We start from the raw sequence: 26,589 nt of genomic DNA, 5'->3' as shown, positions 1-26,589 counted from the left end.
AGTGTGTAAAGTGACAGGTGATCTATATTCTATTCCACAATGCTGGTGTACTGAGTTATTTTTTTCTCATATGATAGCACTTACACGTAAGTAAAAGGAAATTTTCTATATAAAATTACGTTTAAATAACACACTTACCGTGACCCAACTAGTGCAGACTCCGGCAGGGGTTTGACATTCCTGTCCTGTGCAAACTACTATCCGCCTATGCGGAGAAAATGAAAGCAACTACGGCGATAACCTCCTGGAAGTAGGTAACCTCCCCTTTGTCCCGCTGGCTAGCACCTTCTTTTAACTGCAATATGCCCTCAGCGGCGCAGCGAGAACAGGAAGCGGGGAGGACAGGAGGGTATTAAATTTGGGTCATGGTAAGTATGTTATCTAAACGTAATTTTAGATAGAATTCCTTTTAATTACACATACTTAACCGTGACCCAACTAGTGCAGAACAGCGTGCCAAGGTGGAGGGCTTGCCTGTTCTACTGTCTATGTGCTGCGATGGCCTGTTTTGCAACTACCACAGAAGCGATGCCTCTTGAGCCATCATCCCGCAAGCGTGCGACGTCTCTCAGGGTAGAAGTCGATGAAGGTGGCAGGGTTTTTCCAGTAGGCAGCATCCATGTCTTGCAGCCGTGTTTAGTGCGTTAAGGCAAGAGAAGAGGACCATGCTCTGACTTCATGTGCTCTGGCTGAGGAGGCATCAAGTCTCAATCCTTCTGTTCTATCGCCAGTGCGCAGCAATGGCCTGTTGTGTGACCACTGCAGAGGCAATGCCTCTCGAGTCATCATCCCTAAAGCGACAGATGTCCCTCAAGTAGAATTTGATGAAGGCAGAGTGTACTGTGTCACCCAAGGATACTGTTGCGGGCAAAGAAGACTGAGATCCGCAGCTGTATTGTGGGAGAGGTCTGTGGACCAAAGCTGTGCTGATAAATGTAGCACAAAGAAAATCGGGTCGGTGTGTTGAATCCACACTGTACTGAGAGCCCTTCGAATCAAAGGAAGGGAAGGAAACACTTACCCTATAGGGTTGTCTCACTTGAGCGCAGTTAAGCGTCAATGCAAGGAGGTGCACATGTGGTTTGATCTGATGATTCCACATTGGTTGTGGGCCGATAGTGGAAGTGATATATGTGTTTAGAGGAAACTGTGGCACGAGACAGAGGTAGGCCACCATGTTGGGCTTGCCTTAGGCGTGACAGCCAGATGTGTAGAGCTCCTCCATGAGAGCTGACAGGCAATAGGCGCCAACCCCCCCCCCTCCCCCCCCACCCCACTTTTCTGTCGTTGCCGAAAAAGACAGCACTGGCATGTTGCCTATGCATAGAAGGGCAGACATTTGGCAACAAGAGACTTGAGGTCCCTAGTGTCTCTGGGACAGGGCTGTTTAATTGCCCAGGTAGGTACCATCACGAAGGGGCATACGGAAAGCTTGGTGGCTTCTCTACCTGAGTGTGGCATGCTGGAGCAACCTGCAGAAAGTTGTTGGCAGCCAATGGCTGGGTTGGATCAGGCTGTGGTGGACAGCACGGGGGGCAGGAGTGACGTGCTGTGTCGGCGAAATAACTACAGCATCAACCGCCTAGGTTACAAATGCGGAGTTGCCACCCTTGGTGCCGATAATCGTCGAAAAGGATGGTGTCTTTTGAGCACATATCCCCTGGTGCGATGTGTCCTCGCTGTAGAGGGAGGAGTGTCATGCTGCGTGTGCACTGCTGTCTAGGCTATAAGCAGAACCACACACTTAGCCGACTGCGAGATCCCCCTGACAGGCCAGATAGTGCCAGACACTGATAAGTAGGACAGCTGCTGTGCCTGCTAACCCGTCACTGACCCTTCTTTGTCTTCTATTAAAGCGTGGCAATTTGCGCGCCTCTTTTGAGCGGGCTGGTGAGCATACTCTTTTATCTGTGGCATTAATGTTTGCACTGTTGGAAAGAGCGGACACTTCTCTTTCTGTTGGTGGTAGTACTTTCCTTGGCTGGAAAATATTTTTTAAGATAGCAGTATTTACTTGACAGAACTGTGCTGACAATTGTGACTGGCGGTGGTGTGGGTTTTTTTCATAGCAGAAGTACCGTGAGTTTGGTTTTCCTTCACATTCTGTTCTCTCACATTTTTCTTCCATTCCTTTCTTTCATTCTGTTTTCTTCTCTGTCTTTCTTTCGTGCTGTTTCCTTCCCTCTCTTTCTCTCCTTCATACCTTCCTTTCTTTCGTTCTGTTTCCTTCTCTCTCTTTTCTTCAGTGTGCGTGAATGACTGAATCAGTGTGCCTGTGGAGTACTTGTACAACTGCAAAACAGTTGTGATCTTTAACACGCCACAGCTTCCTTCAGAATTTCCAGCCATCAACACAGGTTAGTGAGAGGCATGCTGATGTGTAATGCTGTGCATGGAATGTATTGTCTGCGTTGAGCGAAATTTGTGAGATTAGATACAGTGTGTTAAAAATGTGTCAAAATGCATGTTAACAAACTGGTGGTAAGCATACCTGCTTTTTTCAAACAGTTATCCTGAGAAAAATAATCGGATGTTCACATTTGAGTTTCCTATCGTTTTAAAGCTAAGACTGTGCTCTTTCAGACCATACTATTCATTAAGCGATTGCGTTGACAAGCAACGTGTTATCAAAAGTTAACGAAGAGGTGTTGTTTTCTCCCTGTGGCCGCTGCCATCGCGCGGAACAGCACACTGGTCTTTCTCCCTCCCAACAGCTGATAACGGCTGGAGGCGCAGCGTGAAAGAGAACTCATAGCATTTTGTGCTCTCAGTTCTTCCAAGTTAAAGCTCTAACCCTTCCCGCGGTAGCGTGTTATTTTTAGGTGGCGCCTTTCCCTCCTGAGTTGAATGCAGGGTCAAGTTCTCTCCTTGGATGAACTAAACGTCAAGCGCTGAACACGTGTGTGTGAAAAGTCCGTGGTTTGATGCCACCATAACCGACACAGGTGAAAACGTCCGCAAGGGGAATAATTATAATGTCCCTTTGTGCCGTGGGCATCCCAACCCGAATCGGTCGTCATCAGATGTGAGACGGTCGGGGCATGTGGCATGACGGCGCCGTAATCCAGTGTTATGGGCGTCGTGGACGAGGGGGTGACAAGTCCGTCGGCTTGCCGTGGGATGTGCATCCCCCTGTAGCTGAATGGCGGGCCGACCTCGCGAATAGCTCCTGCGAGAGGACCGACGTTCAACTGTTGTGTGTTGACGGATAAAGGGATAGACAAGATCGGCCCGAGCACTGCCGAGAGGCAGGACTGAATTATCAAGAGGCACTCCGACGTTGAAGTGCCGATATTAGTCTTAAATTAAATTAAATTAAAAATATTGCTTAGAGCCCAGCCGACCATGAAGGCCATATCAGGGCTATCCACCATTCAAAGTCTGATCACCGCAGATGGGCCACCCCAATGTTTTCAGCTTTCTACTGCACTGTGATCACTCCATGATAAAAATTTCACAACTTTTGTATTAAGCATATACTATATTAAATACTATTAAAAATATTTATTTCTTTTAAATATTGCAATATTGTCCACGGAGGGACATCACGGAACAACGTTCTCAATGAATCTGCTGTAAAAAAAACCCCGTCGTGTGTCATAAAAGTCCCAACAATCAATCAGAATATGTTGCACAGTGAGTGGTTCATCACACGGAATACACCAAGGAGCCTCTTCTCCTTTCAGGAGGTAGGAATGTGTGATGTATGTATGACCTGTATGAAGTCGGCACAGCACTGTCATTTCTTTTCGATTCACCACAGCCATAGGAAGAGTCTCTTGAAGATTTGGTCGTATTTTAAATAATTTGTTATCTATTTGTTCATTCCATTCTTTCTGCCAGAGATCTTTAGTATACCGATGAACTTTGGGTTTAAAATCAGTAAAAGGAATATAAAACTTACATTGTTTCTCTCTAACAGCACTCTTAGCCAGATTATCTGCTATTTCGTTCCCTTGAATGCCCACATGACCGGGCACCCAAGCCAGCATGATTACAAAACCATTTCTTTTAAGATGGGTAAACAAACTGAAGAATTCTCGAAGTTTGGGATGATCAATATTACGATGAGCTATTGCCTCCAGAGAAGAAAGCGAGTCAGAAAAAACAACAAATTTACGATTAGATGATTGCAATATAGCATTTAAAGCTAGATTTAAAGCAGTTAGCTCTGCAGTAAACACAGAACTGTCTGACAGAATGTGTTTCGTGAGTCTTTGGGAGGGAGAAGTCGGACAAAAAGCAGCAGCAGCCACTCCCTCCTCAGATTTTGAGCCATCCGTAAAAATTTTCTGATATAATGGATATTTCTGGCAGAGTTCGGAAAACAACTTTTTATAGACCAGTGAACTGGTACAGTCTTTCTTGAAGATGGTGAGATCAAATAAGATTTCAGGAGTTTCAAAAGTCCATGGAGGTTCCTCAGGAATTTTAAATTCAGTATCTATTAATGTAGGATCAATTTGGGCTTCTTGAATGTATTGAAGCATTCGGATTCCCAATGGAGGTGTACACTTTGGGTTGTTATCAAATCTGGATTTAAACTTTGGTTTATAAATACTGTTGTGAGCTGGGTTTTCTACTTCAGAAACTAATTTAAGGTAGTAGTTCATAGAAAGTTTCAGTCTACGATTTGAAAGAGATGGCTCTCCAGCTTCTGCATATAAACTATGTACCGGTGTAGTACGGAAAGCTCCCAAACAGAGTCGGAGTCCCTGATGATGAACAGGGTCCAGCATCTTTAGGTAGGAAGGTCTTGCTGAACCATAGACAACACAACCATAATCAAGTTTAGAACGGACAAGTGCTCTATAGAGGTGCAAAAGGGTTTTCTTATCTGCACCCCACTCCGTATGTGCAACAATTCTTATAATATTTAGAGCTTTTTGGCATGAAATTTTTAAATGTTTTAGATGACTAAGGAAGTTCAATTTCTGATCAAAAATAACCCCGAGGAATTTCACCTCTTTAACAGCTGGAATTTTTGATTTCCCTAGATGAATCTCAGGATCTGGAAAAAAATGGCAGTAATTGTGAAAATGGATAGATTGTGTTTTGCCAGTTGAGAAAGTGAAACCATCTTCTTCTGCCCAATTTTGGATCTTGTCAACACAGAGCTGAAGCCGGCGTTGAATGCCAGGGTAGAAACTCCCACTTGCATATAAAGCAAAATCATCAACAAAGAGAGAGGAGTCATTGTCATTGTTTACAGAGTTAACTATATTATTTATTTTGATACTAAAAAGAGCAGGTGACAGAATGCTCCCTTGTGGAACGCTCATTTCCTGTTCATGAAGATCTGAGAGAGTAGAACCTACTCGAACTTGAAAAGTACGGTCTTCTAAGAATTTGTCTATAAATTGAGGAAGGTGGCCTCGAAAACCCATTTCATGAATGATATTAGTCTGGGTAACAGCAGAGTTAGGCAATGGGGCAGGAGAATCCAGCACTGCTGAAGTTCAATGGGCCATGCACGTACCTGCTCTGTGGGCGAGGGGCGGTGCAGGCGCAAGGTGTGGCACGGGGAAGCAGAGTGGTGCGTAATTGCTGCAGCAAGTTAGCAATGAGTTGCTGATTGTTTGGTTGAGCAGCTTGCTGAGACGCCATTAGTGGATGGGAAACAGCAGCAATCGGCGGTGTGGCAAATGGGGTCATCACCGCATAGCTTGGTGGGACCATGCACACACCCGCACTGTAGGCGAGGAGCAATGCCGGTGCAAGGGAAATAACTGCGGCGATCACCGGCAAGGGTGCCGAAGCAGGGGTTGCCTCCCTTGGATTGAGCGCTCTGGACGAGGAGAGGGGTGCACGCGTATGGGTGAGCATATCCCCTTTTGGTCCACCTTCCTCCCTACACCAGGGGAGGGCATCCCTACGCGCCTCGGTCGCCACTGGATCCGAGACGGTCGACGCATGCCGCGTGGGGGGGTCGCGTGATCTAATGTCACGGCCGCCACCACGGATGCATCGCACATAGGGTCCAGTCTAGCGTGCAGATCCACAACAAGCTTTCTTTCTTTTTCTTTTTTGTGGTGTTGTTTCCCCAAAGGGATTGTGGCACATTCCACTGGTGCAACCGTGGGTATGGGTAAAGAGATAGAGGAGGTCGACTCATACACTGCCGACTGGCAGAGCCGATAAAACACGGATCGTGTCGAGTGCGTTCGCGGATCAATAAAAATAACATTAAAGGCAACACTGACCTGAGTGTGTGGCAACAAACCTCTAGAAGTCACCAGAGGAGGTGTAGGAGGTGGTGGAGGTCTGGAGTCGACCGGAGGGAGCGGAGGAAGTGGAGGAGGCGGCGGGTTGGCGTTGCTGAGAGGGCCAGGAGTAGAGGGCCCAGAGTGTCAGCGAATTGATTGCGATCACGCCTTAATTTTAGCGCGATCGCCCAATCGAGCTACATAATTATGTGAACTGGTTGGAGACATAATTTGACAAAAAACAAGAACGCCACAGAATTGACAGGCAGAAAATACGAAAAAACTTAGTCGTATGAAGAGCACAGGAACAGGAGTCATGATGGCTGCCGGAAAAAGAGGGCTCTAGCCAGCGGGACAAAGGGGAGGTTTCCTACTTCCAGGAGGTTATCGGCCATAGTTGCTTTCGTTTTCTCCGCACAGGCGGATAGTAGTTTGCACAGGACAGGAATGTCAGACCCCTGCCGGAGTCTGCACTAGTTGGGTCACGGTAAGTATGTGTAATTAAAACAGTATGTGTGCAAACTGACAGTTTAATTAACTGCGTGCAGATTGACAGAAGGAAATGGCAGAGATACAATAATATTGATCAATAGTGACAGTAAAATATATCATCAAGGGTACATTTCCCCTTGTCTGGTAAAAAGTGACCAAAGAAACACACACATGATCAGGTGAACCAATTGTGTTCACCCAACATCTGAACATCAGTACACGCAAACTGAAGAAAAACACCAGGAAAGAGCTAAGGACTGTCATACGGACTGGCAAAGCAGTAGCATATGCTGACAGCAAATTCTAGTACTACCTGCCCCAAGAAAAACAACCAGCAAGCAAAATGCATCTTAGTACTGTCCCCCCACCCCCCTCCCCAAATTATAAACAAACAAAAAGGCCAGCACTGAGAGAACAGACTGACAACTGGCTGTATGCTATATCTGACACAATGATGCCAATATGAACACAAAAAACTCTCTCTTCCTCTCATAACAGAGTCGACTGTCCCGCATCAATACAACAAAGTTGGACAATGCACCACACAACACAAAAAGCTGAGCATGTATGACAATGAGAACAGTAGCAAACAGCAAAAAGTGTGACCAGCATGTGTGAGCACTCACCTTCATTGTCTCCAGAAGGCCGGTGTGCAGCATCATCTGGAACTGAGGGCGTGGGGGACGGATGCTGGTCTTGCTGCTCAGGGGCTTCTGGCCCCGCCGTGGGAAGAAGGGACCCGAATGCACTGAATAACAACATACACAGCTCAGCACACCTCGCCAGTTTTTCACTTTCAGCTTAAACAAAACCTGCATGCAATGAAACACTGGTCATAAAAGGAAATGTTCAGTCCAGAATTGGACCAAAAACCAATAAAGCCCAGACAGAATGGTCATTTATGAAGTCACAACTGAGGGAAAAAGGAATGAAAATTATCAAAATAATATTTCAGTGACAAAATGACTTGAGTTCAGTCATGGAGAATGTTCCTCTCACTGAACTATCAGACTGTTCTCCATTTACTGGATTCTTTCTGTGCTAAACAGTCAATGAAGACACGTGCTTAAAGTTAATTGACCAGTTATGTTTAGAATCTTGCTCTTGGTAATACAATGTGCTTACCATAAAGGTAACTGACCAGTTACGTTTATAATGTTGCTCTTGGAAACAACTGAAATTTTCAGTCATTTTTATGCCAAAGTCTTCCTCCATGTGATTCACAATAAATCACCACAGAAATAAGAGGATATTAAAAACACAAAAGAAGTAGAAAAACAAATTCAAAACACATATTTCTGGAAGCACTGATCAACACCCGCAGGAACTTGTACGCCCTTGTATGATCACTAGTCATTGCGCATAAACAATGTGTGAAAGTGTAAAAGAATGTGGAAAGTCAATAGAAATAAGCTATTTACCCAGTGAATCTTTGTGCGGTCCGTATTTGCGACCTGTTAACAAAACAAGAACATATTCATTAAACTAATCGATAACACTAGCTACATGTTTCTAACTTTTATACCAGCAAAAACATGTATGTTCCATTCCAGTGACGTATCACATTTATCATGGGCAATGGCCCTTTTTGGGACAAGATAGGGAAATTCTTATTTCAAATTTGTTCCAGGACAATTTTTTCTCTGATCATTTGTAGTGTTTATTAACTCTGGTTTCTTTTGTTCCCCCTTAGTCAAAAAATAAACATGACCTGCACATCACCTCACTTACCATTGTTTTCCTGGAATGTAGTGTGCCACTGAGTAAGGAAAGGAACCAGCATGGAAATCATTTCCGGTTGCAGTGTCAGGATCATCTGTTTCAGTACGTCTGCAAGGCAACCAGAGTTTCTTCAGTGTGACCTCAGTATATTTCACAGCCATGAACTAAAAATAAAATAACTAAGTGCCAATTCTGGCTGAAGAAAGAAAAAAACTGCACCAGTGTACAAATTCACCTGAGCTGGAAGAAAGAAAGATTTACATTCATACACATGGTTACTTGATAAGAGGATAAACTTATAGGTTGAAATTTGGTTAAATGGGGAATGTGCAGTTTCAGTGGCGTGTTGACTGATCCATTTACTCTACACCACATCTGGTTTGGAAAAGAAATGAAAAAAGAAAAGGAGCAAATACATAACCTATCAATAAACCCAACGCACTGGTCATGCCATGACAATAAATGAATAAGTACATACATAAAAACAACAAAAAGAAAGACACGTAGAAGGCAAATGATTGAAAATAAAATAAGATTAAATAAGATAAAATGAGTATAAATATATATATATATATATATAAAGTGTGTATGTGCAATAAGTGGGGCACAACAGGGCACGTACCAAAGCAGATGGTGCGGACTTCAGGGGGGGTGTAGGAGTTGAGCAGAGTAAGCAGTTTCTTCACCACCTCACCACGCTCCTTCCAGTTCATCGTAATGCTCTTCATCTCACTGGCGCATTGAGCTGAAAAAGAACACACCCTTCATTCCTTTGTACACATTTATGTTGTGGCCACGACAGATCAAGTTTGCTTCCAACAATGAAAATGTGTATAGTTTCTCCAATGAATGAACAGAGAGGACAGACACCAATTTCGTTTCTGATTTATATTAAAAATAATTTTTTAAATAAAGAGAGAGAGAGAGAGAGAGAGAGAGAGAGAGAGAGAGAGGAAACAAAAATGACAAAAACTGCTGACTGTTCCTTTGTCACAAATAGTCTGTTTTCTCCAATAAATGGCAACCTTTCCAATGACATGATTGACATGATTGTCATACAACTTATTATCAACATTCTGAAAGCTGATAGAAAATCTGGCCTTCTGTGAAATATGATTCAACAGAAAATAGTGTACACAAGACGATAGAATAAAAAAAGAAAAAAAAGCAATGAATGAATGTGCAGACAAGTTTGATCTATCTTGCTCCTTTGTTTATTAGTTGATGGCAGTATCAAAGTTCAAGTTTATTCTTTGCAAAAAAACAAAACAAAAAAAACAACCACCAAAAAACCAACAAAATAAAAAAAAGAAAGAAAATGAAGAAGGATGGAGTGATTACACTTGAGACCTGTGGTGCAATCATGTATCAGAATTTCCTCACTTGACGCACACATACCCCCCATGAAAAAAACCCTAAAACCATTCACACATCAACACACACAGACACTACCTTTTGCGCTCCAATCGCCTTTCTTTTCCGAGCACTCCCGCACTGTTCTGAGGCACTGGTTCAGCAGAGTGAGCAGATCGGTGATCTCATTCGTTACATGGCATGCTGTTGCTTCGTGGTACATCACGTGCAGAGTGATGAATGACTGAAATCACAAGGGCCAAACTCCGGTTATTGTTCACAACACACCATGTCCTTCTGCCGAATCGTCACAACATTCATTAACACAATGTTTAAGAAACTATTCAATAAAAAAAAAGGGCGAGATTATGTTAATTGTACTTCAATTTTCGAACAGAAAAAATCAAACATTTATTCAAACATGTTTATCTGGGTAAAGAAACAAATCTGCTGCATTCCTTTACTGTAAACTCTGAAATACTAACCTCTGACAGTGTGGTGAGTCCATTGTTGTACAGCAGCAACAGCTGTTCTTCCTGTGTTTCAACCAGAATCTTGAAAGCTCTGCAAACAAGCATTCCTATTGTCAATAAATGTCACACAAAAAGTTAGTTCTAATGTACATTTGGTTATCATGTACAAACTTACACGGTAAACCTCTCAGACACCTCCAAAGAAAATAGTATGTCAGGATAATTTCTCATCTTCAAAGAAAATGTTATGCAGTCCAACACAGAATAAGCTGCACTGTCCGAATAGAAATGATTGCGAGCTGTACTTTCCAGAAAATACGGATCCGTTTCAAATCAAATTATTTTCCTGTGGGATCTGGGCTTCCTACACCTCTCTTTCCCTTCTTTTCTCACTGTAAAATTTGGCATGACTTAAAAAAAAAAAGTCAATGCATTCAGGGAACTGAACATTCTCCACAAAACTCTGATAATGAGGCTGTATTTCAGTGAGGATTGACTCCAAATGTCCTTGAATGCTGAATGAGTTACTGACCTTGGTATTGCACAGCTTTTTTTTAATCTGCAGTCTGATACACAAGCATGAGGTGCTGTGGCCTAATTGGTTAGGTGTTGGACTTCTTTTCCAGTGATCACCATGGTCAAGAGACCCAGTTTCAACATGGTGTTGTGTCACTGGTAAAGGCACTTTACTCTGAATTTCCTACTCCACCCAGGTGTGAATGGGTACCTGACTTTGGTTGGGGAAGGTTAAAGCAGCACAAGATAACTGGGCCCCACTTTCAATGCAAAGCCCTTGGCACAGTGGATATGAATTCACTGCCTCTGCAACTATGAAAAAGACTTCTGGACTTCTAACTCCCTGTCCACTTTTTTCTTCAATCATAAGTTGCAACCTTTTGTTACTGATGTGAAAAATAAGACATACATTTCCTTCTGCAGATATCTGGGGGGAAAAAATCTAGAGTATAGTCGAAAGTATATTCTTTTAACAGTTCTGTCTGAAATGCATCTACTCATGATTCCAAGCCTGAATGTCAACTGTGAAAAAAACAGACACACCAATGGGAAAAGGCTGTGTAAACAAGACAGCCATCAAGCGAACAAGACAAGGCAGACGTACGCAATGAGTGTCTGCCAGTGGGTTCGAGCCTCCAGGTCACGGTTGTACATGAGGATGGTGGAGCGTCGGAAGGTGCTGACTTGCCGGAGCTCCTCGTCAGTGCTGTCAGCGTAGCGGGCAGACATCAGGCGCATGATTTTGTACAGCTCATCCACCGCCTGCAGCAACATGAAGACCACAGCGAAGTTAGCCAACTACTGAAAATAGTAACTGTTTGAAGCAGGCAATACAGTTTTCTGAACTAAATTGAACTGAACAGAACTGAGTCTTGTGACATGGACTGTCAATGTGAAGAAAAGACACATGTAATTTCATTAAAGGTGCGTTTCATGGGCATTTTCATATGAAGACAAAAAGAAATGGTGAAGGATCTGCTGATGAGATTCATGAACAGAGTAAAGTCAATGACCGGATTAGCTCAAGTCTCTCACAATGCATGCATCCCAAAGTAGAAGGGAACCAAACTTTGGAGGAATCTATCCACTGGGAGATTATATTTTGTTTGAAACTAGTAAATCAAAGTAATGGACATGTTAAATTTTTATGAACATCTACCAAGAACATCAAAACAAAGCACTCCCACATCCCCTCAACAAAGACACAAACAGAACACGTGACAAAGAAACAGAACAAAAATCACAGAGAATGAAGACCAAAGAGCCCACTGACATGTGTGTACTGAGAGGGGTAGGGGGTGATGTTCTTGAAGGCCCACTGGATGTTCTGGTGGAGGGCCAGCTGGCGTGTGAAGGCCCGGGAGTGCTGACAGCACAGTCGCAGCAGGCCGTAGTAGGAGGGCAGCATCATGCGGTTGAACATCATGATGTCCTGGTCCTCATGATCAGCCCTAAACACACACACACACATTATTCATACTGGAAACTGGCACACATTATTCACACAGAACAACACTGGCACACCACCATTATACACACAGAACAACACTGGCACACCACATAATCACACTGAACAACACTGGCACACCACATAATCACACTGAACAACACTGGCACACCACGTTATTCACACTTAACAGCACTGGCACACCACCATTATACACACTGAACAACACTGGCACACCACATTATTCACACTGTACAACACTGGCACACCACACTATTCACACTGAACAACACTGGCACACCACGTTATTCACACTTAACAGCACTGGCACACCACCATTATACACACTGAACAACACTGGCACACCACATTATTCACACTGTACAACACTGGCACACCACATTATTCACACTGTACAACACTGGCACACCACACTATTCACACTGAACAACACTGGCACACCACGTCATGCACACTGAACAACACTGGCACACCACATCATGCACACTGAACAACACTGGCACACCACGTTATTCACACTTAACAGCACTGGCACACCACCATTATACACACTGAACAACACTGGCACACCACATCATGCACACTGAACAACACTGGCATTCCACATTATTCACACTGAACAGCACTGGCATTCCAAATTATACATGCAGAACATTACTGGCAATCCACATTATACACACAGAACACTGGCATTCCACATTTTTCACACTGAACAACACTGGCACACCACATTATACACACAGAACAACACTGGCACACCACATTATAAACACAGAACAACACTGGCATTCCGCATTGTACAAACTGAACAACCCTGACACATCACATTATAAACACAGAACAACACTGGCATTCCACATTGTACACACAAAACAACACTGGCATTCCACATTATACACATAGAACAACACTGGCACATCACGTTATACACACTGAACAACACTGGCATACCACATTATACACACTGAATAACAACAGCATTCCACATTATACACACTGAACAACACTGGCATTCCACATTATACACACAGAACAACACTTGCATTCCACATTATACACACAGAACAACACTGGAATATAGTCAACTGCAGTCAATGAACATAGTTTGTATCGTACAACTTTACTGTAAACCAGATTATGATACACGTCAATTGTGCAATCAACAGATTTCTTATCGTACAACATTTTGAAAACTACACTAAGATACAGTCAACTGTGCAATGAACGCATTTCTTATCATGCAATTTTTAGCTAACTGCAATTTGGTACACATTCAACTGTGCAATGAATACATTTCCTGTTATACAAACAACTGCAAACTGCATTTTAATACACTGCCAACACTTGTCACCATGGTTCCTGTTGTACAAACTACTACTGCACAAGACAAATGAAACAGAGCCAAAGCTATAACACTGAAATAGTAGCAAATGTTCAATGGAACAATAAATAAGATAACCTGTTGCAAAGGTATCAGTGTTATAGCTCTCTGTTTTTTTTAAAATAAATTTTCCAGAAAAATGCTCTGTTTATTGTTAGAAACAACAGCAACACAGCAAGAAATCCCAAAGACACAAGCCATTAAATCATGTAGTACTGCCAGTTTGCTCCCTTGATTTTTCCCAAATGGCCCATTTGTATTGGCTAGGTAAAAAAACAAAACGAAACAAACAAAAAAATACCACCAAACAAAACCAAATGTCAGATGTTAAGAAATTTTCCAAACTGATCAATAACACAAAGAGTCAGTTGGGATAAAATATAAAACTTCCCCCTTCTTATGCTATCATCCAGTGAGATGATGAAAGTATCCATAATTTTTGTTCGAAATCTGCATCCACTGATGACTTGAAAACAAACCCAGGAAAGCACAATGAGTTTGAAAAACCTGAATCCAGAACATTATACAAGCCCGACTGGGCTCCTTCATCTGGAACTGTTGTCTGCCATGTGTCTGGAAAGAGACTGAGTCAGACGCTATTGTTGACATGCACTGTTCACGTGAACCAGTCACCTTGAAAACTACTCTCTTGTTCGCGAGCAGAGCAACACTCTCTGCATTTACTGGTCACATAAAAAGTGGAAAGGTCAGTTAAGATATTGCTCGCTTGTAACGTCTTTATGTAGAACAGGTGCCACTTATACAATTCAAACCTGTAAACAGTAGGGCGTCGTGAAGGGTGCATCTTCAGGACAGAGTTGGGGAAGAATAAAAAATCAAGCACCCTCAAAATTTCATGTGTACAATGATATGCAATATCACGTCATTTGTGACCACTGTGTGTGTAATTCTTACTTATATCTTAAGTAATTTCACTGCAAACTGAAACCCAATAAAAAAACATGTAAAAAACTTTCCAGAAAACAAGCTGGCTGTAGCTTGCAATAGTTTGACAAAGCACAGTATACAGCGCACACCCACAGCAAACCAACAAGTGTAGAGAAAGAAGAAGAAAAATAAAGACAAACCACTCACAAAATGTAGTTGAAAGCTATGTTCTTGCAGACATGAGGGTTGCTGGTTATCAGTTCGACGTTCTCAGGGCAGTCCACACACACCAGGTACCAGAAGTTCAACAGGGACTGCACACACACACACACACACACACACACACACACACACACACACACACAATAAACATAGCCAGGTTTTCCAGAACACATACACAGAGGAACAAAATAACTGAATACTGTTCTGAAGATTCTAACTGTGATAAATTGTTTGCCTGGTTTCTCTCTCTTTTTCTCTCACGCACACACCCAAGCATTATCTGTACAGGTCAATCCTGTGAGTTACGAACACTAGACTTTTTCACTGTAGTGTACTCAATACCTGACAAGGCAGCTCAGCCTAAATAAGATAAGACAAGACAACTTTATTATATCACTGAGAGAAATTACATCAGGTGCAGTAAAACAAATGTAGACAAGTACTCGACAATAAAAGCAATAAACACACAAGACCTTCATATAAAAAGCACTGCATATATTCACTTAAAATGTAATTAATCATTATATCAAAGTCATGGTCAATTGGTTATGTCATTAAGGTGCATATGATCTACATATTAAAATATAAAAGTAATAAAAGTGTAAAAAGAACAACAAGGAAACCCACTCACCTGCTTGTTGTGGTGTGTTGCAATCTGAGGCTCCAGGAGTTTGGGCTGGAACAGCTGCCACAGGTCTTCAAAGTATGGTCCAAACTGAGAATAAATAAATTCAGCCATGTGGCATTATTCTACTTTCCAATCTTCTTTTTGAAAGGAACATAAAGACAAATATTTCTATTGGACAAATGCACACACTTTCAATGGAGTTGAAAAAAAACGTTTGTTCCAGATAACACTGATATATCATCCATCTTAAATACAGTGCACATCCGAGTATAAAAATAATGAGTAAAATATGGTCAAACATTGATGTTCAATGTTCAATGCCACAATGTCATAGAGAAAAGAGTATGTTAGTTTTTGACAAATGAAGACAGAATTGTCAGAGATGAAGCACAAGACAAGATATATGACGACAGAAACAATTGTCCAGTGCCTGAACCTCCTTCGCGTGTAAACGCATGCAGAAGATCAAATACGCACGTTTAAGATCCTGTAATCCATGTCGGCGTTCGGTGGGTTATGGAAAAAAGAACATACCCAGCACACCCCCGAAAACGGAGTACGTCTGCCTACATGGCGGGGTTACTAAACTAAATGGTCATACGCATAAAATGTTAAATGTTACATGTTTGTCTGAGTGTGCATGTCTGCGTACCTGAAATCTGACTGAATGACACAGGAAACGAATGATAAGCCCCCAATGGCAGCATTAGTTGGCTCTACCCAGGTAGGCAGACTGTTATGCAAATGACCCCGTGTTTGTAAAGCGCTCAGAGCTTGGTCTCTGACTGAGGATAGGTGCAATATATGTATCCATATCAATCAATCGTCAGAGTTGAAGCACAAGATATATGACGACAGAAACAACTGTCAGAGATGAAGCACAAGACAAGATATATGACAACAGAAACAACTGTCAGAAATGAAGCACAAGACAAGATATATGACAACAGAAACAACTGTCAGAGATGAAGCACAAGACAAGATATATGACAACAGAAACAACTGTCAGAGATGAAGCACAAGATATATGACAACAGAAACAACTGTCAGAGATGAAGCACAAGACAAGATATATGACGACAGAAACAACTGTCAGATGAAGCACAAGATATATGACAACAGAAACAACTGTCAGAGATGAAGCACAAGATATATGACGACAGAAACAACTGTCAGATGAAGCACAAGACAAGATATATGACGACAGAAACAACTGTCAGATGAAGCACAAGACAAGATATATGACAACAGAAACAACTGTCAGAGATGAAGCACAAGATATATGACGACAGAAACAACTGTCAGATGAAGCACAAGACAAGATATATGACGACAGAAACAACTGTCAGAGATGAAGCACAAGACAATATATATGACGACAGAAACAACTGTCAGAGATGAAGCACAAGACAATATATATGACAGAAACAACTGTCAGAGATGAAGCACAAGACAATATATGACGACAGAAACAACTGTCAGAGATGAAGCACAAGACAAGATGACGACAGAAACAACTGTCAGAGATGAAGCACAAGACAATATATATGACGACAGAAACAACTGTCAGAGATGAAGCACAAGACAAGATATATGACGACAGAAACAACTGTCAGAGATGAAGCACAAGACAATATATATGACAACAGAAACAACTGTCAGAGATGAAGCACAAGACAATATATATGACAACAGAAACAACTGTCAGAGATGAAGCACAAGACAAGATGACGACAGAAACAACTGTCAGAGATGAAGCACAGGACAATATATGACAGAAACAAAGGAATACTGACCATCAGTTTCTCTCTCTTGCTCAGAATGCAGGACTGCAGAATGAGGAAGTAGCACACCAGCTTCATTGTCCCATGGATCTGGGGGTCTGTACAAACACAGGCAAAAACAATACTCGTAATTCACAGGACAACATTTTTAATCAACCATCAACTATACAACCACTTAACGTGAACAGGTGTCACATCAATGACCATCACTAACGCCGCTACCAGATTTAACTGTGGGTCTTTCTGACCTGTTTCTCATGGATAATGAGAAAGCAAAGATTAAATCATATTCACAATATCATCAAGTACTGCAAATAACTTCTGAGGGTAATAATGAAGAGTAAAAACAAATGTTTCTGATCATTTCCTAAAAATTTTTTTGTTGCAAATCAACTACAATCTCAGACTGTAAACTGACCTCTGGGTTTAACGAAATGTGTGAAATGCAGCCAACAAATACAGAACTCTTCAAAATCAAACAGTTGACCTCCTCTTCTGCTTCATCTCTCATTGCTTCTATTTCTGTTTAATCTGATAAAACCCAACTACTTACCAACATACAACTTTGCAGAGCTGAGCAAACTCAACAGGTGCTTGTAGATCTGGAATCAGAAACGTTTTTTTCTTCTTTCAGAAACAAACAAACAAAGTCAGCAGCACACACAAAAATACGTGAAAGAAGAAAAAACAATAATGCAAGCAAAAGAAAATAGGGCAACTAATTACAAGATACATGTTTGGGCAACTAATTACAAGATACATGCTTGGCAGATGTGGTGTAGTGTATATGGATTTGTCCGAACGCAGTGACACCTCCTTGAGCTACTGAAACTGAACTGCCTTACAGATGTACAGTGAAATATCAGCAGACAACATGCTGCCTTACAGATGTATTGTGAGATATCAGCAGACAACATGCTGCCTTACAGATGTATTGTGAGATATCAGCAGACAACATGCTGCCTTACAGATGTACAGTGAGATATCAGCAGACAACATGCTGCCTTACAGATGTACTGTGAGATATCAGCAGACAACATGCTGCCTTACAGATGTATCGTAAGATATCAGCAGACAACATGCTGCCTTACAGATGTATCGTGAGATATCAGCAGACAACATGCTGCCTTACAGAGACAACATGCTGCCTTACAGATGTATCGTGAGATATCAGCAGACAACATGCTGCCTTACAGATGTATCGTGAGATATCAGCAGACAACATGCTGCCTTACAGATGTACAGTGAGATATCAGCAGACAACATGCTGCCTTACAGATGTATCGTGAGATATCAGCAGACAACATGCTGCCTTACAGATGTACAGTGAGATATCAGCAGACAACATGCTGCCTTACAGATGTATCGTGAGATATCAGCAGACAACATGCTGCCTTACAGATGTACAGTGAGATATCAGCAGACAACATGCTGCCTTACAGATGTATCGTGAGATATCAGCAGACAACATGCTGCCTTACAGATGTACAGTGAGATATCAGCAGACAACATGCTGCCTTACAGATGTATAGTGAGATATCAGCAGACAACATGCTGCCTTTTTTTTTTCTTTTTTTTTCAGTTTTAGAGTTATGCGTGCGTGAGAATGACTGGTGCGAAAGTGCTTTGATTTGTTTATGCACAAGATTCAGCGCTATATAAGTACCATTATTATTATTACCTTACAGATGTATAGGTGAGATAACCCCACCACGTAGAACTGAACTGTTCAGACTATGGATGTAACTTACCTTGTGCACTACTTGCAATGCTTCAGGACTCATCTGAAAAAGCAAATATTACACATAAAATGTGACTTTACATTCATTGGACACAAAACAGCTTATAAGGAGAAACACACAGAATGAAAATAAAAAGGCTTGAAAACTGATGGGCCAATCAGAAATGAATGGGGCATAATATATGGCTAGCAGATGGTTGCTTGTAATTGTTCCACCTACCGGGATGTGTCACAATGTCAATAGAGTTAAGAACATACAATGGTAGTGGTATTACAATAACTCTCTTGCTTAGCCATCTAAGTTTTATAATGATCTGCTCCACAAATTAGTTATTATCTCAATGACAAAAGACACATCAGTACAGCCAGAGTTATAAAAAAAATCAGATCAGTACAATGCTTTTAAAGATTTTATTTCCATATAGTATCAACATCACTGTTAACATGACAGGGACAGAAGCTGACTGCTCATACAAACTTGGATGAACAAAAAATTATCATGGAAGCTGGGGAGGTACACAGCCACATTCACACCGTTTTCTTTTTAAATCACATACAGAAATGTACAAGCAAAGACAAAGACACAGACACAAGCACACGGACAGACCGACACATCCTGATGTGCTAACCTCAATGTCCTTGTTGCTCACACGGCCAGTAGAAGTGCGGAAGGTGCTGCGGAACTGGCTGCAGGGCACCAGTGAGATCAACAGATAAACCGCCGCTGGAAACCCAAGTCATTTGTTTTACTGTCACCATGTTCACTCTCACATCCACATTCAGCAATAATCATGCCAGTGTCACATCAAAGAAAAGACTAGAAACTTGTTTCACCAAACCCATATTGCAAACTATGCAGCAATGCCAAGAAAGCCTAGCATCTGCATTAAGAAATAACACCACCACCAACAACAAAAAAAAGAAATATCACCACCACTAACATCAAATAGGAAATTAAAGACTTTGGACCACGCTGAGATACAAGAAAGAATGGGGACAGTAAAAAAGGGCTGTCTAGAAGTTACTGCAGTAAGTCAGCATAAAATTACATCCAACTCTACCCAATATGAAAATGATGAAAACAAATATGAAGACTTTATTGCAAAAGAAAAAGCGAGACAGACAGACAGAAGGAAATGTCACCCAACGTTACCCCATATGAAAATGATGAGAATAAATATGATGGTAATAAAGAAAAGAAGAAAGTAAGACAGACAGAAAGAGAAAGAGATGGAAAAAAAAACACCAAAAAAAAAATCCCAACCATCTCTGAAGACAAGAACAATGCTGACAAGTATGTGAAGCTTACCATTGCGAACTCTGACATTGTTGTGAGAGATGAGGTAGTGCTCCACCCACAGGTCCATCTGGTCCAGAACCCAGAGGTGGGCGATCTTGTTGCGTGTCACATGCGTCGTCAGCCACTCCAGCACGGACACTGGGGCCACCTTGGCCAGCTGGCAACAAAAGCAAGCAGCATTCACCTCCATGCTTAAAATCAGTCCCTAACTCCAACATTTACAGGCAAAAGAAACTTAGCTGATATACAACCTTACAGGTTGAGAATTGTTATCCACAGACCTGTTGTGATTTTCAAAGGTAAGCAAATTTACAAGTTGTGAACTGTTATCCACAGAACTCAGGTAATTTTCAAAGATGAATATGCTAGCACGCATTGTTATCCACCGAACTGGTGTGATTTTCCTTGTCGCTGGCTTCCTACCCCCCACAACAGTGGGTCAAATATAGGTGATAAAGAAAAGTTAAAACTGCACGTATAGTTCTCTTCTCTTAAAAAAATTGAAAATTTTGTAACATTCTTTCAGGTGACATCAAGGTGTTTTGATTGCTTGACTGCTTCACTGCGATGCGATGTTTCTTACTGAAAAGCACTGTCCTACATGGTTTGCTTGGCCGTTCAGCTGAAAAATGTTATTAATCTCTTGCCAACATGTATTTTTCATCTTCTGAAAATGATCATCAGGGTATTTCAAAAAAGAAAAGAAAAAAAGGGAGTATTATGTAGTTGTGGTTTGCAATACTCACGTCCCACATTTTGGGCAGAATCATCTGTGTGAAGGACATGGGTGGCACCACTCCAGGGCACTCCACGAGCAGCGTCAGAAGCTTTAGGAATGGCTGAGCATGCTGAAATATGGGATTCACCGCTCCAGTCTTCAGGTTCTGCACAATGCAACAACTTAAAAACACTTACCTTGCTTTCACATTTTCTATAAATACAAAGCCCAAAAAGTATAGATAACTTTCACAGCACAAAATAAAAGAAGACATTACACTGGCTAAACCATACTGCTTGGTACATATGAGAGCTGCTTCCACTCATTCCTAACACATCAAGTGAGATACACACAAAGAATATGGATGAATGTGGTAAAGACACAGGAACATATCTATACAACATTTACAACAGCACCGTTACCATATAGAAGGAAAAAGCGTACACAGAAATACCAGGCCAAAAAAACAAAGAATCATGCCTACCTCTGGTCCCAGTTTCCTGATAGCAGTGAACAAGGTGTTCACAATCTGCACACAAAAATCATAACACTTCTACAACAACTGCATTCCATACAGCAATTCACTTTCATTGGCCAGTATGAACCATAAGTTCCACAGAGTGATTCAATCTCATTCACTCATAAGAACCACAAGTTCCAAACAGCAATTCACTTTAATACTCAAGTAAGAACCACAAGTTCCAAACAGCAATTCACTTTAATACTCAAGTAAGAACCACAAGTTCCATACAGCGATTCACTTTCATTTGCTAGTACATGTAACCACAAGTTCCATTTAGCAATTCACTTTCATTCACCAGTAAGAAACCTAAGTTCTACACTACAATTCACTTTGATATTCTAGTAAGAACCACAAGTTCCATACAGCAATTCACTTTCATTCACCAGTAAGAAACATAAGTTCCACACTAAAATTCACTTTAATACTCTAGTAAGTACCACAAGTTCCATACAGCAATTCACTTTCACTCACTAGCAAGAACCACAAGTTCCAAACAGCAATTCACTTTAATACTCTAGCAAGAACCACAAGTTCCATACAGCTATTCACTTTCATTTGCTAGTAACCACAAGTCCTATACAGCAATTCACTTTCATTCACCAGTAAGAAACATAAGTTCCACACTCAAAATTCACTTTAATACTCTAGTAAGTACCACAAGTTCCATACAGCAGTTCACTTTCACTCACCAGTAAGAACCACAAGTTCCAAACAGCAATTCACTTTAATACTCAAGTAAGAACCACAAGTTCCAAACAGCAAAACACTTAAATACTCTAGTAAGAACCACAAGTTCCAAACAGCAATTCACTTTAATACTCAAGAAAGAACCACAAGTTCCATACAGCAAAACACTATAATACTCTAGTAAGAACCACAAGGTCCATACAGCAAAACACTATAATACTCTAGTAAGAACCACAAGTTCCACACAGTGGTTCACTTTCATTCACAAGTAAGACTAACGTTCCACACAGAGATTCACTCTCAATCACTTGTTAAAAAAACCCAAACATTCCACACAGCGATTCAAGCAAGTAAAAACCAAACGATTCACGCAGTAGTTCAATTTCATTCACTAGTAAGAACCAGAAATTCCACACTACAATTCACTTCCATACTCTAGTAAGAGCCAAAAGTTCCACACAGCAATTCACTTTCATTCGCTAGTTAGAACCAAATGTTCCACACGATTCACCTTCATTCACTAATAAGAACAAAGTTTCATACAGTGATTCACTTTCATTCACTAATAAGAACCAAAAGTTCAAAGCTACTCACACTGATTGCCAGGTTTTCACTCCAGCGTGTCAGACTGCAGATGATGTTGCAAGTCTGCCGGAGATTGATTTGCTCCCGAATCTGGCTCAGCAAGAATGCGAACACCTGAAAAACACATATGAAACAGACTCACAATTGTATTGTGAACTGGACAGAGTGGAGAAAAATAAATACAAATGACTTGAAATATATATGAAATATACATTAAATTTTAGGATGGCAAGGAGTGGAGAGAACAGACGAAAGTGAAATACTTCATGAAAAAAACTACAGTCACATTGTTTTTATTCTTATATATATATATAAAAAAAAGAAGTCACCAACAGTATTTACTAATGAGGAAATTTTTGACATTCAAATTGTCAGTGTTCCTGAAATAATACCACAATGCAAGACATTCAAGCAATTCACTGTGAACACATGTGGGTGAAAGTGAAGAAATCTCCCATTTGGAAAATGATGTCATTGTGTCTCCTGAATATTCCTTACCAAACATTCACAGCAAGAGAAAGTGAGGGGTCACATAGAGATAGATGAAGAGATATTTTTTTGTGGCACTAGCAGTATTTTCACTTGCTTTTCTTCGTGTTGTTCCCGCTTGTGTTTATTTCATAACCTACAGTATCGACAGCTTTTCTTAGTATGTGTTCCGGTACCGGAAATAAGTGCGGCTTATATATGTATAAAGTTCAATTTTTTCCCAAATTTAGTGGGTGCGGCTTATATATATACCAGTGCGCTCAATAGACCGAACTTTACGGTACATATATATACATTTTTACCTGTCTGGGTATTTACCAGTGTTTTTTTTACATGAAGCAGAGCCCAAAATACCAAGAGAGTTTGACCTAATTGTGTGTATATGTATGTTTATACTATAATTTTGTTCATGCATGCATGATATGAAATTTGCAATCACCATATTACAAACTATAGATCAGATGTATTTTATTGTGTTTGAAATTCTCTCTCTCTCTCTCCCTCTGTGTGTGTGTGTGTGTGTGTGTGTGTGTGTGTGTGAGTGTGTATACCGGTCATAAACTTTAAAGTTGGCCTTTTCTTGACTGATACATGTGGCATAGGAAATGAACTTGACAGGATGGCAGGTATGAGTAAGACCCTTATTAAAGTCATGGTTATATGGTAAGATGAAACTACTTGGCAAAATAGAAAAATGTAAGATAGAGAGTGTGATATGAATTCAATGTTAATCAAACTTGATCTTGTGACTGGCTAAAAATCAGCTATAGGTAATTGTTAGCTGTCATTATCAATGAACAGCACTGTGTGTCCTATGATCAGCAGTGTGTGTCCTAAGATCAATGAATAACGGTGTGTGTCCTAAAATCAATGAATAGTAGTATGTCCAAGGATCAGTGAATAGCAGTGTGTGTCCAAGGATCAATGAATAGCAGTGTGTCCTAGGATCAATGAATAGCGGTGTGTCCTAGGATCAATGAATAACAGTGTGTTCTTGGATCAAGGAATAGCGGTGTGTCCTAGGATCAATGAATAGCAGCATGTCCAAGGATCAATGAATAGCAGTGTGTCCTAGGATCAATGAATAGCGGTGTGTCCTAGGATCAATGAATAACAGTGTGTTCTTGGATCAAGGAATAGCGGTGTGTCCTAGGATCAATGAATAGCAGCGTGTCCAAGGATCAATGAATAGCAGTGTGTGTCCCAAGATCAATGAATAGCAGTGTGTGTCCTAGGATCAATGAACAGTGGTGTATTCTTGGACTAATGTTTAGCCGTGTGTGTCGTAGGATCAATGAATAGCGGTGTGTCCTGGGGTCAATGAATTGAGGTGTGTGTCCAAGGATCAATGAACTGAGGTGTGTGCCCAAGGATCAATGAATAGCAGTGTGTCCAAGGATCAATGAATAGCAGTGTATCCTAGAATCAATGAATAGTGGTATGTACACTATCAACTTTTAGCAGTGTGTCCCGAGGATTAATGAACAGCAGTGTGTCCTAGGATCAATGAATAGTGGTATGTACACTATCAACTTTCAGCAGTGTGTCTGAGGATCAATGAACAGCAGTATGTCCTAGGATCAATGAATAGTGGTATGTACACTATGAGCTTTCCTGTTCCTTTTTGTACTGGTCACTACCTTGTTGGCACTGCCCACCACGGCAGAGTAGTCTTTAGGGGACAGCTGCACCAGCTTCTCCCTTCCCCGTGACTTCTCCACCAACAGGGCGATCAGACTGATCATCTTCTCCATGGGAGAAGGCTTTGTGTCATCTGTCAGGGTCAACATCTCTTCTTCCTCCTCATCCTCAGACAGTATCTCCACCTGCGATGAAACGATAAATCATGTAAGCTTTGAGATATGCTTAGATGATGAACAGGGTAGGAGCGAAATGAAGTGGAGTGGAGGAAGGGGAAGGATGAAGGGAAGAAAGGATATAAGGATTAGAGAGAGAGACAGAGATAGAGAAAGATCCACAAATATTAGCTTTTTGTTACCATTCAAATCACCTTCAAATGACTTCAAGCAACTTGCAAATAGTTTAACTGCAACACTTGCCATGTAAAATATGCACTCAACATCATACATATATTTATATGTATACATATATATATATATATATATATATACTCTGCAACACTTGTTGTGCAAAATATGCACTCAACATCATACATATATTTATACACACACACACACACACATATACTGCACATGTACACACATCACTCATCTATATTCATAAACGACACAACCTACCTTACAACCCCCACCTCCCAGGACAAACACAACACATACAAATACCAAACATGAACACCTCTAGAGACACCTCAAACAAATGAAAAAGACTACTAGTACCACACACTAAAATCCAGTTTGGGGGCAATAGATAGCTTTCCTTCAAAATCACAGCCTGTCCAATAATCTTTCACTTTCCATCACAATTACAACCAGTCTTGTATTCCATGTCCCCCCCCCTCTTTTTTTTCTTTAATAGTGTTTGGACGCAGCACCAAAAATTCAAGCTTAAAGATACAACTGCAGACTACAATTTTCCCATCAATAACAGCGGAGCAGAGTAGCAGAACTGACATAGCTGGTCTGTGGTGCAGATAGGGCAGGGTTGTCCTGTCTGTGCCCCATGTAGAAGGTGACCAGAGTGGAGATGCAGTTGATGCTGAGCAGGAAGGCACACTCCTCTTCCCCCATCTTGGCAAAGTCCAGCAGGAAGTGCAGGTACTCCGGCAGGTGCTTACTGTACTGACGAACGTTCGTGTCCAGCTGTAAAACAACATGCATCATTAGTCCCCCACGCTGACTGTCCTAAAACCCTCTTGGCGGAGTGAGTGGGGATGTAACTTGGGCAAGACACACTCCACTTTAATTAAATTCTAGCCTTGGGATAGCAGTTACCTCCCCTGCTAGTCAAAAACAACTATCACACTGTATACACCATTAGTTGTTTCGTTTTTCTAAATTTTTTTTTTCTGGCCTCAGTTGCATCAAGACCATGGAAAACATATTAGATTTTATTGTTATTTTCTTCCCTCCCCTTCCCCCCCGCATTAAAAAAAAAAAGTGCTTCACATGCATCTTTGTGTCTCAAGTGGGTCTGATTAATAATAAGTACAACAAGAGATGTGGCAACAAAAATCACAGCATTAAAGTCATGGGGTGAATGTATTTCATCAACTTACAGTGACAGAGTAAAAAAAACTCTGTGTAGCAGTCTTCTAATTTATGCTTTTCCACTCTAAGTGATATTAGTCAGGGGAAAAAACAGAGGGGGCGGGGTGGGAGGAAGAGGAAAAAAACATGCCTATCTGAGCATCGTTTATGAGTGTGCTCCATGTGAACATGGATGCATGTGTGCAGGTTATTGTTCTGAAGTGTGCAAGTGCCTCTGAGTATGCT

The 26,589-nt window shown here is 41.2% G+C and overlaps 1 protein-coding gene across 6 annotated transcripts in view; it reads right to left on the bottom strand.

Annotated features, from left to right (window-relative positions):
• LOC143281121 (ubiquitin carboxyl-terminal hydrolase 34-like) overlaps nucleotides 1–26,589 on the bottom strand; it is a 118,102-nt gene that overhangs the window by 6,509 nt on the left and 85,004 nt on the right. For all 6 annotated transcript variants that reach the window (XM_076586100.1, XM_076586101.1, XM_076586102.1 and 3 more), the window contains 20 exons: nucleotides 25,768–25,956; nucleotides 24,817–25,002; nucleotides 22,697–22,801; nucleotides 21,377–21,421; nucleotides 20,921–21,058; nucleotides 20,184–20,331; nucleotides 19,504–19,598; nucleotides 18,885–18,917; nucleotides 17,687–17,735; nucleotides 17,146–17,231; nucleotides 15,353–15,436; nucleotides 14,707–14,813; nucleotides 12,036–12,213; nucleotides 11,367–11,524; nucleotides 10,259–10,337; nucleotides 9,873–10,017; nucleotides 9,043–9,165; nucleotides 8,430–8,528; nucleotides 8,120–8,152; nucleotides 7,325–7,446 (listed from right to left, as the gene is read on the bottom strand). In XM_076586100.1, coding sequence (XP_076442215.1) covers nucleotides 7,325–7,446; nucleotides 8,120–8,152; nucleotides 8,430–8,528; nucleotides 9,043–9,165; nucleotides 9,873–10,017; nucleotides 10,259–10,337; nucleotides 11,367–11,524; nucleotides 12,036–12,213; nucleotides 14,707–14,813; nucleotides 15,353–15,436; nucleotides 17,146–17,231; nucleotides 17,687–17,735; nucleotides 18,885–18,917; nucleotides 19,504–19,598; nucleotides 20,184–20,331; nucleotides 20,921–21,058; nucleotides 21,377–21,421; nucleotides 22,697–22,801; nucleotides 24,817–25,002; nucleotides 25,768–25,956 — 2,202 coding nt within the window. The remainder of the gene's footprint in view (nucleotides 1–7,324; nucleotides 7,447–8,119; nucleotides 8,153–8,429; nucleotides 8,529–9,042; nucleotides 9,166–9,872; nucleotides 10,018–10,258; nucleotides 10,338–11,366; nucleotides 11,525–12,035; nucleotides 12,214–14,706; nucleotides 14,814–15,352; nucleotides 15,437–17,145; nucleotides 17,232–17,686; nucleotides 17,736–18,884; nucleotides 18,918–19,503; nucleotides 19,599–20,183; nucleotides 20,332–20,920; nucleotides 21,059–21,376; nucleotides 21,422–22,696; nucleotides 22,802–24,816; nucleotides 25,003–25,767; nucleotides 25,957–26,589) is intronic.

This window comes from Babylonia areolata, chromosome 4 (assembly GCF_041734735.1).
Source record: "Babylonia areolata isolate BAREFJ2019XMU chromosome 4, ASM4173473v1, whole genome shotgun sequence".
Classification (NCBI taxonomy): Eukaryota; Metazoa; Mollusca; class Gastropoda; order Neogastropoda; family Buccinidae; genus Babylonia; species Babylonia areolata.
The sequence above is the reverse complement of the archived record's forward strand: the minus strand, read 5'-3'. Positions and strand labels throughout refer to the sequence as shown.